General features: G+C 33.5%; 1 protein-coding gene across 1 annotated transcript in view; it reads left to right on the top strand.

Moving 5' to 3' along the window:
• The window catches only part of LOC127702819 (carcinoembryonic antigen-related cell adhesion molecule 1-like), a 146,138-nt gene that overhangs the window by 55,707 nt on the left and 75,721 nt on the right, over nucleotides 1-14,710 (top strand). Inside the window, exon 4 of the mRNA XM_052207119.1 lies at nucleotides 8,982-9,245. Within this exon, the coding sequence (XP_052063079.1) occupies nucleotides 8,982-9,245 (264 nt within the window). The remainder of the gene's footprint in view (nucleotides 1-8,981; nucleotides 9,246-14,710) is intronic.

Genomic DNA, 14,710 nt, shown 5'->3' on the forward strand with positions numbered 1-14,710 from the left:
AAAAAGTAAAATAACAAAAATACCAAACTCCGACGAAAATTCTAAACAGAAAGTCCCTAAGCAAATGGCAAAATCAAAAGCTCAAATACATCAAACGAAAGGATAACAACTGTCATACTCCTGACTTGGTAAAACATGCTTCACAGAGGAACAAGTGATCAGTATGCTATTTGTTTGAATTTTGAGGTAGACTTTTCCAACAAATTGTTCTATGGGAACGAACTGTTCGCCTCTCCTTGTCGGCGTCTTCTTATTTTCATATGAGTCGGACTTCCTTCAGACAATTGTAAAAAACAAGAAGATGAAAGAAGTAAAATCATTTAATTTCACGTTTAGATATATTGATGATGTTCTTTTCATTAACAATCAAAACTTTTCTGATTGGGTTCCATTGATATATCCTCCAGAACTAGAAATTAAAGAAACAACAGACACGGCTTCCTCCGCCTCCCTTTTAGACATATACCTCGAATTTGACATAACCGATCATCGCAGTACCAAAATCTATGACAAATGCAAACAAGACGATTTTAATTTTGAAATTAACAATTTCACCCATCTTAGTAGCAATATACCAAATTCACCTGAATGGAAGGGAATGTCCGCCATAATTGTACATTTCTTAATTTGTAAAATGCGACTTCGTAGTTTATAAAATGTTATTTCTTAGTTTGTAACATATATATTTCGTGATTTGTGAAATGTAACTTCTTCATGTGTAAATGCGATTTTGTCATTTGTTAACGTTTTTTCTTCGTTCGTTTCATGACATTCTACATTTCTTAATTTGTGAAATGTAATTTATTTGTTTGAGTCACGTTTTGGGAGAATGTACCCGTGTAATTGTTACCGCTGCCAAAACTACAAGTTATAAATCAACATATTACAAATCAACAAGTTTTACATGTTTTACAAATCAACAATGAAATAGTTTCACAATATTCCACACGAGGTCGCTGTGGATTCATTTTAATTCTTGCCTTTGCCAACTCATACCAACTATTTACAAACTAATACTTCTACCAACTCGGACTTTTACCAACTCGTACCAAATATTTTATTATTTATATGCATTAAAGTTTTTATGTTCTTTTATATAATATAGAAACATACAAAACACAATAAAGTACAATGTACAACTTTATTGATTGGAAATCTGATGCAATTTGCTTTCAAATCAGTAATATCTTAATTTAATCATTAGTCTTTAGAAGTAAAAAGTAAAATAACAAAAAATACCGAACTTCGATAAAAATTCAAAACGGAAAGTCCTTAAGCAAATGGCAAAATCAAAAGCTCAAACACATCAGACGAATGGATAACAACTGTCTTGGTACAGGCATATTCGGAGTCGGAGGGTTGAAACCCCACTATTTGTTTAACAAGTACTGCTTTTTTATGGGGAGGTATGGTTTGAACCCCCTTTTTATATGACTTGCATGTGTTGGAACCCCTTTTAAAAGTGGCTAGATCCATGCCTGATTAGTTGATAATAGTCTCTGAACTACAAAATAGAATGGGGGTGTTTAAATGAAAAAGAACATAGTAGGAATTATGAAAACACAGATTTCGGAATAATTGCTACACTTTGAACACCATAGTCCGTTGTTGTTTTACTTATTACCTTTGTAAACGCCAAGCTTGGGGTGGGGGGGGGGGGGGAATGTATGATCTTACATTTGTTATATGGTTCGTATGTGTTTAGTATTTAAATCACTGTATATATGTAAACACCTTAGGACTATGTTTACTTCCTGTGCTGACTTTATTGCTTATAAAAGATCAGAAAGGCCTGCATATATAGCTTAACTAGAACAAATTTTGCGTTGACCATGTGTTTCAAAAGATTTGTCTATATATAGATAGTTTATTTATGAAGGCACCTTTCGAATCTTTTTTAAGCGACAAATCCAGCACAGGAATTAAAAATAGTATAAAAAAATAAATATATTCGTCTGGTTGGTTAATTGAAATTATTTAAGTGAGTTAACATCGTTTCAACAAAAATACAGATAACATGTCCTAGTAAAATGTCAATATAATCCGGAGACATCAGTCTTTTCTTCAACCCACAAACATTTAAGAAAAAAACTTTAAGCTATCGTTGTTCAATTGATATTCACTATTAACAGTTCCATTACAGCTGGACGATTACTTTTTAGATAGTCCTCTTGCACCAACCCCTTAAACGGCAGAAGTCGGTGATACATTTGCGTTCGGTGGACGAGGGGACGGTTCCGGTCGCTGTGTTTTGCTAGATAGGGTTTCACTAGAGCAAGACCCTATTGGGGTCGTGTCATGTATCAGATTACCAATCAATACAGTTGTACTTTATTGTATTTGTATGTTTCTATATTATATTAAAGAACATGGCAACTTTAATGCGTATAAATAATAAAGATATTCGGTATGAGTTACTAAATCTTGGGTACGAGCTGGTTGAGTACGAGTTGGCAAAGGTACGAGTTGACATGGATCTACAGAGACCCCGCGTGGTCTACTGTGGAACTATTTCATTCTTGATTTGTAAAACTTGTTGATTTGAAACTTGTTAATTTATAACTTGTAGTTTTTCTTGAGAAACGGAGTTTCTCATTGGCTGGCTGCGAAAACAATTACACTGACACATTCTCCAAAATGGGACTCAAACAAAGAAATTACATTTCAAGAATTAGGAAATTTAGCATTTCATGTAACGAACGAAGAAAATACTTTAACAAATGAAAAAAATTGCATTTACACATTAAGAATTTATATTTTACAAATCAAGAAATGTAAAAATGCATGTAACGGATGGAAAAAACACACGTAACAAATAAAGAAATTACATTTAACAAATTAAGGCGCATGTTACAAGTTAAGAAATTGCATTTTAAAAATTAAGAAATGTTTAATTATTGCGGATTTTTCCTTCCATACACCTGCATATTTGATATACATCTTGTGCTTGACTTTTATATGAAGGAGACATAATCATTCAATCAGTTTAATTTAGGTCTAGAGCTGGCATGTCATCAGTAACTGCTAGTAGTACTTTGTTAATTTATGTTCATCATTGTAATTTTGCTGAGTTTCTTCTGTTTTTTTATCTTGCATTGGACTCGGACGTATGTTATACTGATTTGTACTGTCCGTATTGCTGTGTGTTATTTTATTCCACGTTTGCTAGAGGTATAGGTGGTGGGTTGAGATCTCACAAAACATGTTTGACCCCGTTGCATGTTTGGTCCTGTCCCAAGTGAGGAACCTCTGGCCTTTGTTATTTTTGCATGTTTTTTGGTTCATTTATATGTTTTGGAGTTTAGTGTGACGTCCATGTTCGCTGAACAAGTATACATTTTTTAAGGGGCCATCTGAAGCCCGCCTCTGGGTGCAGGATGTTCTCGCTGGCTGTGTTGAAGACCCATTGGTGGCCATGCAGAACTTGCAGCTACTACTCAGACTTTATAAAACGTCACCAGTGTCTGAGCAGAAAGTTGATGAACCAGGGTTGTGTCAAAGAAGTTTCCTTTTTTTTTACGGTAATGCTCATTTGGATCCGTTTTATGGTCTGAAGTCGCGTTTTAAATTTTAATAAACGTAATTAATGTCTTACCGGAAAATTTAGAACTCAGGAATCTCGTAACAACAAATCAATTAAAACCTTTAACAAATTCTTTCCATAGATACAAAGACTTGATTAGAAAGTTCGGCAGTACTTGTTGATTTTTTTTTTTAAAGTAGGTTATCACATAATAATTTTTACGAAGATGTTGTTTATATAGTCCGTAAATTCAGAAACGATCCATTTAAAGTAATTGTTCTAATGAATACACTTATTCGTCAATGTTATCAATTAAACACAGTTGTAAAATTATATATAGTGTATACATCGGTACTAACATTGATTTCGTTTTTAAAAATTAAAATATAATTTCAACAGAAATGAAGGATATGGGGTATCCAGCCATGATACAAAATCAGTACATGCAAAGCAAAAAACACACAAACAGCAAAGGAATAGCACTTTTATAGCATGTCTGCATCTCAAAGTCCCTGTGAGGCCTTTAGCACAACCCCCCCCCCCCCCCCCAAAAAAAAAAAGTCTCACCTTTAATGTGAGTTTCAGACGGCAAAATATTTTTGCTATACTTTGTAAGATGTTACACCACCAAATCCGACTGGTTAAAAAGAACATACTGGAAAGTAGAACATATGTAAAACAAAATAGTTCCTACGCATAGATGTAAATATCAAACTAAGTAGAACATATGTTGGTAATTTAGATATCGAATGAAAGTTGAAGGACTGATGGTCCTTGCAGAACACATTTTGACAGATAATTTTAAATAATACAAAATAGTATGAATGAATAAAAAAATTGGAAGGCATATATTGCCTGTTTCTCAGATATGAAGTACCTGGTTTTGTGTATCTAAAATTCCGATAACTTTTACGGTCTGATATAATATTGATTACCCTCAAAAACAGAAGAGCAAACACATGAATACATATTACTACAGGTTGCAATTTTGTAAATATAGACAATGCAATGTCCCATAGTTACTCCTTTTACGGCTAAATAGTTATCAAAGGTACCAGGCTTATAATTTAATACGCCAGACGCGCATTTCGTCTACATAAGACTCATCAGTGACGCTCAGATCAAAATAGTTATAAAGCCAAACAAGTAGAAAGTTGAAGAGCATTGAGGACCTAAAATTCCAAAAAGTTGTGGCAAATACGACTAAGGTAATCTTAAAATCTAAAACTGTACAACTTTTACTATGAAGTTTCGTAAAACAAATATACCGTAGAATGGAAAGCTTATATGCACTACTATTTTTTTCAAAGGTCAAAATATAGGGCTGTGCGGCATATTTTCAACATTTATATACACCGAACTTCTAAGAGTTTAAACTTATACTAAAATTTTGTACCACCCCTCCCTCCTTTTTGGATGTTCCACAGATTTCAATTTGGCCGCTATTCATGTGTATTTATACAGGTAACATTCCCAAGTTATGTCTCTACGAGATTAAACATAGAGATCATATCTGGAAACCAGTAGGTAAACAAAACAAAATATCTATGAATATTATATATCTCCCCCAAAAAAAGAGAAGTTGTTTGTTAAATCGCTGTATTTATAAAGTGCAATCTATACTAACATTTATTAAAATAGACAAATCTTGAAAAAAAATATTTTCTCACAACAACAGTTATTTACCAGAATCATAGTCTAAAAGAAATCACTAAATATGCTCTAACTTTTATTTTACAGTACATTTTATACCCCCCGTGTTTCAATTCTTAAAAAATATGAAAACAAGACTTTTATTTATGTCAGCTTACCCTATGTGCATATTTGTTGACATAAAAAACCATCCATTATGAAACTATTCTGATAACAAATTAAAAACATCTTAGAATACTATAAATGTAAAGTTTAGTAGTTAATCATTACAACACTCAGAATTATATAAAGTATCCAACTTTGCCTCTGTCTCCACTTTACATCTTACTGTATGGCTATTTCTGCCTCAAATGGTCAGTTTCCAAATCTTGTCACAATAATATTATCTCTTACTATGTACATGAAATAATTTGGCTAATATATGAATTGAAGTGTTTAAACAATTTGAAAGCCATATTTGCAAAAATTGTATGTATGATTCACCAGTCTGACATATGAATTCACTAAACGTTTTATAGAACTGAGTAATGGCATCTGTTTTTTGCATAGATCCAAAGCACAGTTATTGTTTCCTATACAAAAGACCTTTATAATAATAAAATCATAGTCTTTACAGGCTAAATTACCTGTTTCATTACCCAGAGGCTAGGGATGATTCTCTTTTTTTTCCCCTGGGCTCTCAATTTTGCAAATTAATTTTGCTCTTTGAATTAGAAAATATTAAATACATTTTCAAAAAAGAACAAACTATTGTTAGTTTTACTGACTCAGATGTATTTTTGTATCTCTATAAAAAAAGAAGATGTGGTATGATTGCCAAAGAGACAACTCTTCACAAGAGACCAAATGACACAGAAATTAACAACTATATGTCACCGTACGGCCTTCAACAATGAGCAATTCCCATACCGCTTAGTCAGCTATAAAAGGTCCCGAAATAAAAAAAATGTAAAACAATTAATACGAGAAAACTAACGGCCTAATTAATGTACAAAAAAATAAACGAAAAACAAAAATGTAACACAGCAACAAACGACAACCACTGAATTACAGGCTCCTGACTTGGGACAGGCACTTACATAGAGAATGTGGCAGGGTCAAGCATGTTAGCGGGATTCCAACCCTCCTCCTAACCTGGGACAGTAGTGTAATAGTACAACATAAGAAAGAACTATAAAAATCAGTTGAAAAAGGCTCAACTCATTAGATGGATACAAATAGAAATACATCTAACAAAAGCACTGAGTGGACGTAGCCGGGTACTTGTACATCCCAACAATAAAAAGACACTAAGTACTGATCTGAGAGTACTCGCAGTTACTGACAGCTAGTTCAAAGCCAACAACAACTAATAAAAAAAATCATGCATCTAAGACTTAATCATCAATCAGTACAAATCCAACATCCAATGGATTTAGTGTAAAGACGTCTCCAGCCTATTTTTTTTAATGCCGCGGTCACAAGGAAGCACATTCAGGTGTTACGGCTTACTTTTTGGGTTTTGGACAGGACAAAAACACCCCAACAACAAAATTCATCTAGAATCTATGAGTTTAAATGTCTGCGAAGTGTAAATATAAGCACTGCTTAACAATTTAAATTACAAATGTGCATATACTATGAAATTGATTTTGGAAATAGTGCTTTAGGTAAACTATGCATATTGTAAACTGTGAATTTATGCTGAGTCATCATAGTAAAGGCCCTGGATTTTCTCAATCTTCATGAAATATTTATAAAACTTTATATTTGTTTAATTTCATTAAGAATCTGAAGATAAACCAAATTTGGTGAAATACTGCATGTTCTTTTTTTTCACCTGATATACGTTGCAATTCTGTAATTATTAACAATGCAATTTCCCATAGGAACTCCATTTACGGCTAAAATTGTACAACTGTTACTATGAAGTTTCGTAAAAAATTATATCCTGGAATGGGAAGCTTATATGCACTACATTTTTTCCAAAGGTCAACATATACGGCGTGCGGCATATTTTTAACATTTGTATGTCCCAAACTTCTAAGAGTTTAAAAATATATGAAAATTCTGTACTACCCCTCTTTTCACTTTGGGTGTTCCACAGATTTCAATTTGGCCACCATTCATGTGTATTTATACTGGTAATATACCCAAGTTATGTCTACGAGACACAAATAGAGATTATATCTGGGAACCAGTAGGTAAACAAAACAAAATATCTATATTATATATCCCCCACAAAGTGGCGTGGTCCGTGAAACAGCTGTATTTACAAAGGGCAACCTACATCTGTACAGTCATGAAAACACATGTTAGTGGATTAAAGTTGCATTTGAAGAACGAAAAATCAAGTCATCAATAAATTTAACTTAATTTTGAAAACTGTTATGATAAAACTAAATTTTCAGTTTAACAAAAATCTTACGTGTATAATACTTTCTCCTTTTTATAAATAAAATAATTGGTGGTATGACTAATTGAGATAGCAACGCAATATGTCCGACGATGAACTTGTTCCAGCAAATCAACAAACATAGTTAATTGAAATTGAACATAGAATGATATTTTGAAAGATGATTATTATTACTATTTTGTTAGGTATTTGCTTTATATAATTTCAATAGTATATCAAATTGCATTTACATGATATTTTCCGTCCCTATCTGTATATTTCTTTTCGGATTTTAACCTTTCTGTGGTATAACGTATACATGTACTAAGTAGTAATATTTATGATATTGGAAAATTTTTACCTATGATATTGGAAAATTTTTACCATATGAAAAACCACATCAGTTGGGGAACTTATGGCCTAAATACAGGAAACTATTGGTAAACAGTGTTTTAGCTATGATAATACCCGATGACGATCTGTTTAGTTTATTCTTTTTTCAATATGCTTACATCATATTGCTCATAAATGCAATGACATGTTCATTTCATATGACATTTATTAGATTTCTTTTGTCCTTTCTTGTACACTTTACCTTCACATCTGTTGAATTCGTCAATGCACAGGTGTAGCTTTATCGACATCTAGCAATTATTTCTGCTCCAAGTGATGCCATCGGCTGTCTTTAACGTTTCATTAAAATATTCGCAATTGCTTCGGGTTGATGGTCTCACTATGAATTTGAGATGAATAATAGCTATAAAAGTGTTGTGTGCTTGCCTAAGGTTTTGTCAGTTGTGTAATGGCGTGGTTTATCAATTTATTTTGTTATTTACATATGTTTTTAATATAGTATGTGAGAAGTATTATCATTTGATTTCCATTAACTGTTCAAAAAAGTTCCATTCCATTCATTTATCAGAAGGTTTTAACTCTGTGCGATACTATGATTTGAAGCTGTACATACATGTAAAATATCTGCTGGTTTAACTGGACTTCCAAATACAACCTAACATACTTGTCGCTGTACGCTGTTCAATGTCTATCAAAGGTTGAATGGAAATCTTAATGAAATGATGTATAGGGATACACTTGGTAATGCTAAATGGAAGTGTCAGCAAAAATCAACAAGAAATGTTAAATAATCTTAGAACTACATGTTAGACATGTAGACATATTAATATAAGCCCAAATTACCATGTATCGCTCATTTGAATTTGTATTTTAATAGTTCTATAATATTTTAAAACAATGACAATAGCTTGAATACAATTCATTCCAGCGTGTTTCAAACATATTATAATTATTTTCAAAATATCGCATGTATTCAATATTGGCTTATGTATTGCAATAAAGCCAAACAATGAATTGTTTTGTACATTATACCTTAATGTCAGCATTCTGCTCATATTTGAAATATATTATTTACAGATGGTCCTCGCAAGCTCAACATTTCTCCATCAACTCCGATCTACACTGTAACTGAGAAAAACGAAAGTGTTGGTCCCATTATTTGTTCAGCTGATTGTAAACCTGACTGTTCAGTGACATGGAGTGGACCACATATTGCTAATGGCACTACATCTGTAATGAATCTTAAACACATTGCACAGAATAAGGCGGGAAATTACCAATGTTCTGCTACAAATAGTGTTGGAAGTCTGACGTTAGTAAAAGTCATTGTTATTTTTCACTGTGAGTATAATTTGCTTGATATTACAATATTATGAATATCATGATATAGTATTAATTGATAGATATTTTCATAATAGCCCTGCTGTATGTCCAAGGGCTGTAATAATTGTCTAGGGATTGTTGAAATGAGCCGAGGCAGTCATGGTAGAGTTTGCAGTTATATAATTTGTACAGGTCAATTCTATACTTATAATGATATTTTAAATGCCAATAAAAATGGTCTCATCCATGATCGACATATCAATTTTTCAATTTATAGTGGGTTTTTTTGTGTGTGTCGATTAGTGTTTTTTTTTTTTTTTTTTTTTGACCGTGGTGTTGCCTTTTTGTATTAGACATACATTAGTATTCATCCCTTATCATTAGTATCTTCTCCCTTTCTCTTCCTCGTTATCAAGTATTAACAAATTGTCATCAACAGCATCTCTTTACATTGAAATATCGGTCTGATTTGAAACTATGTTAAAGAATCAGCTTAAAAGAAATAGTTTTTATTTTGTCATTACACACCTATATGAATTCATTTCCTTTCTCAGCGATAGTACTTTCTGTTGAATACACGTTACCAAGTTTCAACGGCTTTAAAACGTCAAATTAAAATCTTCAGTTTGTTCAAATATTTAATTCATTCATTATTTCATTATATTTATCGTCAGTTGATGTACATTGGCGTTTAACTGTACAATTTTTCACCTTTTATATTCTGTAAATGTTTTAGGCAGAGACAATTTTTTCCTCGATTTACAAGATGAAATACTTGCACAAAAAACTTCTTTAAAACAGTAACTGCTAGTAGTCTGTTGTTATTTATGTATTATTGTCATTTTGTTTATTTTCTTTTGTTTTCTATTCTGACATCGGACTCAGACTTCTCTTAAACTGAGTTTTACTGTGCGTACTGTTGTACGTTTGTTTTTTCTACCTTGGTTAGAGGTATAGGGGGAGGGTTGAGATCTCAAAAAACATGTTTAACCCCGCCGCATTTTTGCGCCTGTCCCAAGTCAGGAGCCTCTGGCCTTTGTTATTCTTGTATCATTTTTATTTTTAGTTTCTTGTGTATAATTTGGAGTTTAGTATGACGTCCATTATCACTGAACTAGTATACATATTTGTTTAGGGGCAAGCTGAAGGACGCCTCCGCGTGCGGGAGTTTCTCGCTGCATTAAAGACCCATTGGTGGCCTTCGGCTGTTGTCTGCTCTATGGTCGGGTTGTTGTCTCTTTGACACATTCCCCATTTCCATTCTCAATTTTAACTCTCGACACAATAATGTCCAGTTCTCTTAATCAATCACTACAATAAATTATCATTATTTGAGATAAAGTTATTAAAGAAACTTTTATCAAAACATCTTTAAACGAAGCAAATTTATCAAATTCACGTGAAGGATGATTATAAAAAAAAAATTAAAAAACTTGTTGATTTACACCGTAACGTACATTGTTCTTTCGATTGTTTGCTCTCTTCGTGTAAGTTCGTGATTTTATACATTTAATATATATATATATATAGATTCTTACATTGATACCAGTGGATCATCGGATTTATCCAATCGAGATAGTTAAATTATCAATTTTAAAGTCCGAGCCTCGGCGAGGACTTTAAAATTTATAATTTAACTATCGAGATTGGATAAATCCGATAATCCACGAGTAACTATGTAAGAATCTGTTTCTCTAATGATTAAAAAATAAATTTTCCTTTTTTGCTAAACCAAAATCCCCTTCGAGTGCCTTCCACTTTGCATAAAGTTGTCAATTTCATTAACACCTGTTAGCATATTTTGATGCATCCAGTGAGCTGAGAAAGGTTATGACCCTTAAACTCATCCAATCATCTTCTGAGATCACTGGCAACCACACGTTGATTAAATTTTTTTATACAATGGGTTCGGAAAGGGATAAATTTCCATAGAATTAGAGAAATAAATATATATAATTACTCTTAATATCAGCACAACAATGTTAAATCTGCAAATTTGCGGTGGCAAATGTTTGTTCTTCCCTCTCCGGAATTCGAACTCATGCCATTGAGGTATATTTATAATATATAAAACGTCAAAATAGTTAAATCATTAATCGTAAAGGACCGTATGATGCAGTAACAGAACTAATTATATGATAAGTACGTCTAAACAAGTGACAACTCTACGCAAGATCCATCGATTGGAACACCAGTGAATGTGATAGACGGCTGAAAACACATATTATATTCATAATTACTCTTAATAACAGCACAACAATGTTAAATCTGCAAATTTTCGGAAGCAAATTTTTGTTCATCACCCGCCAGAATTCGAACTCATGCTATTGGGATATCGAGACATCACCGCTTGCACTGTGTCCAGCGCACTAGACCACTCGGTCACCTAGACTAAACCTAAAAATTCAGCTTCCGGTGGTCTAGTGTTACCTTTCCTGTCAGTAGAATCTAGAGTTGTAGCACAATACATGATATATAAGGCATGCAGATGGAATTGATTGCAGATTAGCTAAATTATATATCTTAAAGGATCGTAAGATGCAGTCACAGAAATAATTATATGATATGTACGTCTAAACAATTGACAACTCTACGACAGATCAATCCATTGGATCACCAGTGAAGGTGATACACGACTGAAAACACATATCATATTCATAAATACTCTAAATAACAGAACAACAATGTTAAATCTGCAATTTTGCGGAAGCAAATTTTTGTTCTTCACTCGCCGGGATTCGAACTCGTGCTATTGGAATATCGAGACAACACCGCTTGCACTGTGTCCAGCGCTCTAGACCACTCAGTCACCAACACTGAACTAAAAATTCAGCTTTCTTAAGAGGCCTAAACTTCTAACCTCTACCTGCCCTATCAATGAAACTAAATTGTTGGGAGACCTTGACAATTTTGTAAGAAGTCTCTGCATTAAGGAATATTTCGCGTCGAAGGAAAATAACAACGGAAGCTCGGATAGCGACAGAAGACGAGAACAACTATAAATTCATCAAAAAAAGTACTTGGATCCCCAAACCGAGCAAAAATGCCACCTTGGAATCATTTATTGACAATGTTAAGTCGGACATTATTAGAAATACCAGAGAAAACAATACACCTTTTGACTATCTTACCCATGAAGAACCCATGAAGAAACGAACTGCACTGAAAAACTTACGATCCAACAACAATATCGTTATTAAACCTGCAGACGAAGGCAGTGCAGTGGTTATCATTGATATATCTGCCTACATTCAATAGGATGAACGACAACATGGCGATGCAAGGTTCAACTGAAAACTAGACTCTGATCCTACAACATCTTTTAGCAGAGAAATAATTGATAGTTTGGTAGAAATGCACGACGATGGTTTCATCGATGAAAAAAATCTTGAATATTTGAAACCAAAAAATCCAAAACCGGGCAGATTTTATTTTTTACTAAAAGGCCAATAACCCAGGAAGACCTATCGTATCAGCGAACGGTCATCCGACAGAAAATAATTCGGAATTCATTGACTTCCATCTTCGTCAACATGTTGAAGACTTACCATCTCACATCAAAGACACAATCGATAATCTTAGAAAAATGCAGGCCTTAAATCCTCTTCATTCCGACACGACACATGTCTCTATGGACGTCACCTCCCTCTACACGAATATTCCACATGCAGACGGCATTGATGCCTGCAACGCAGTTTGGGATTCCCGACCAGTAAAAAATCCACCTACTGAATGACTGGTCAAAATGCTCACGCATGTACTAAAGAACAAATGGGCAAATTACAAAAACAACTCCTTGAATCTCCAATCGAAAAACCGCTTTCCTGGTTTAGATTTATAGATTATGTGGATATGAAATGCAATAAAAGTGACGAGGATTTAGACACATTCATCACTCTTGCCAACAACATACATCAAAGTATCAAATTAACTCATGAGAGATCTAAATCCGAAATCACCTTCCTCGATACTTCCAGCTAACTAACAGATGGCATTATATCCACAGACCTATATTCTAAGCTTACTGATACTCGCCAATGCCTGTCCCCTTAAAGTTGCCATCCTGCGCATTGTACTAAGGGCATCCCGAACAGTCAGGCACTCAGAGTCAAGCAAATATGTTTCAACACAGAAACAACTAAAAAACGACTGATTCAACTCGAAATCCGCTTGAAGAGAAGGGGCTATCAACATAGGAACTTTTCAAAAAAGTTTTCAGAAGCGGAAACTATTAAAACTTTGCAAAACAAATTTCTTGTTCGAGGAGTCTAAATATAGCACAAACAACATTTTCCAAAAGACCAACAAAGTGAAAAAGTATATTTTAACAAAACGCATTTGACTAACAGGTCGAACAACAAATGTTCTTAAATCCTGCTATTTACCATTGGCGATTGCCAAATAAACGGATCACCGATGCAATAAATGGATCTTAATTATAAATTTAATACTAATCAGAAAACAATAAATTTGCGGAAAAGATGATATACCGCAAACAAAAGGTGCAAAGGTTTTTGTACACCATATCCGGATTTCGACAATTAATGTCTCTTCAGTGATGTTAGGAATCGAAACGGTATTTTGAAAGCCTTACAATTTACCTCAATTTAGAATTTACTCTTGAAATTTGAGGAGTCAAAATAGGATGAGCGGATCATATAAACCCGAAGGCAAATATAATACAAGCCCAAACGAAAAAATATAAACAAGTCTAAATTGAAAACAACGTTCAAACCTATGATTGCGTTGGATAAAAACCGCAATTTTCATACGTGTGCATGCAAAACAAATTTCTTGTTATAACGGTCTAAATACAGCACAAACAACATTTTCCAAAAGACCAAAAAAGTGAAAAAGTATATTTTAACAAAACGCATTTGACTAACAGGTAGAACAACAAATGTTCTTAAACCCTGCTGACTGCCATTGGCGATTGCCAAATAAACGGATCACCGATGTAATAATTGGATCTTAATTATAAATTTAATACTAAACAGAAAACAATAAACTTGCGGAAAAGATGATATACCGCAAACAAAAGGTGCAAAGGTTTTTGTACAAAATATCCGGATTTCGACAATTAATGTCTCTTCAGTGATGTTAGGGATCGAAACGATATTTGGAAAGCCTTACAATTTACCTCAATCTAGGATAGACTCTTGAATTTTGAGGAGTCAAAATAGGATGACCGGATCATATAAACCCGAAGACAAATATAATACAAGCCCAAACGAAAAAATATAAACAAGTCTAAATTGAAAACAACGTTCAATCCTATGATTGCGTTGGATAAAAACCGAAATTTTTATATGTGTGCATGCAAAACAAGTGTCTTGTAAGAGGGGTCTAAATACAGCACAAACAACATTTTCCAAAAGACCAAGAAAGTGAAACATTATATTTTAACAAAACGCATTTGACTAACAGGTCGAACAACAAATGTTCTTAAACCCTGCTGACTGCCATTGGCGATTGCCAAATAA

Source organism: Mytilus californianus, unplaced genomic scaffold (assembly GCF_021869535.1).
Source record: "Mytilus californianus isolate M0D057914Y unplaced genomic scaffold, xbMytCali1.0.p SCAF_5, whole genome shotgun sequence".
Lineage (NCBI taxonomy): Eukaryota > Metazoa > Mollusca > Bivalvia > Mytilida > Mytilidae > Mytilus > Mytilus californianus.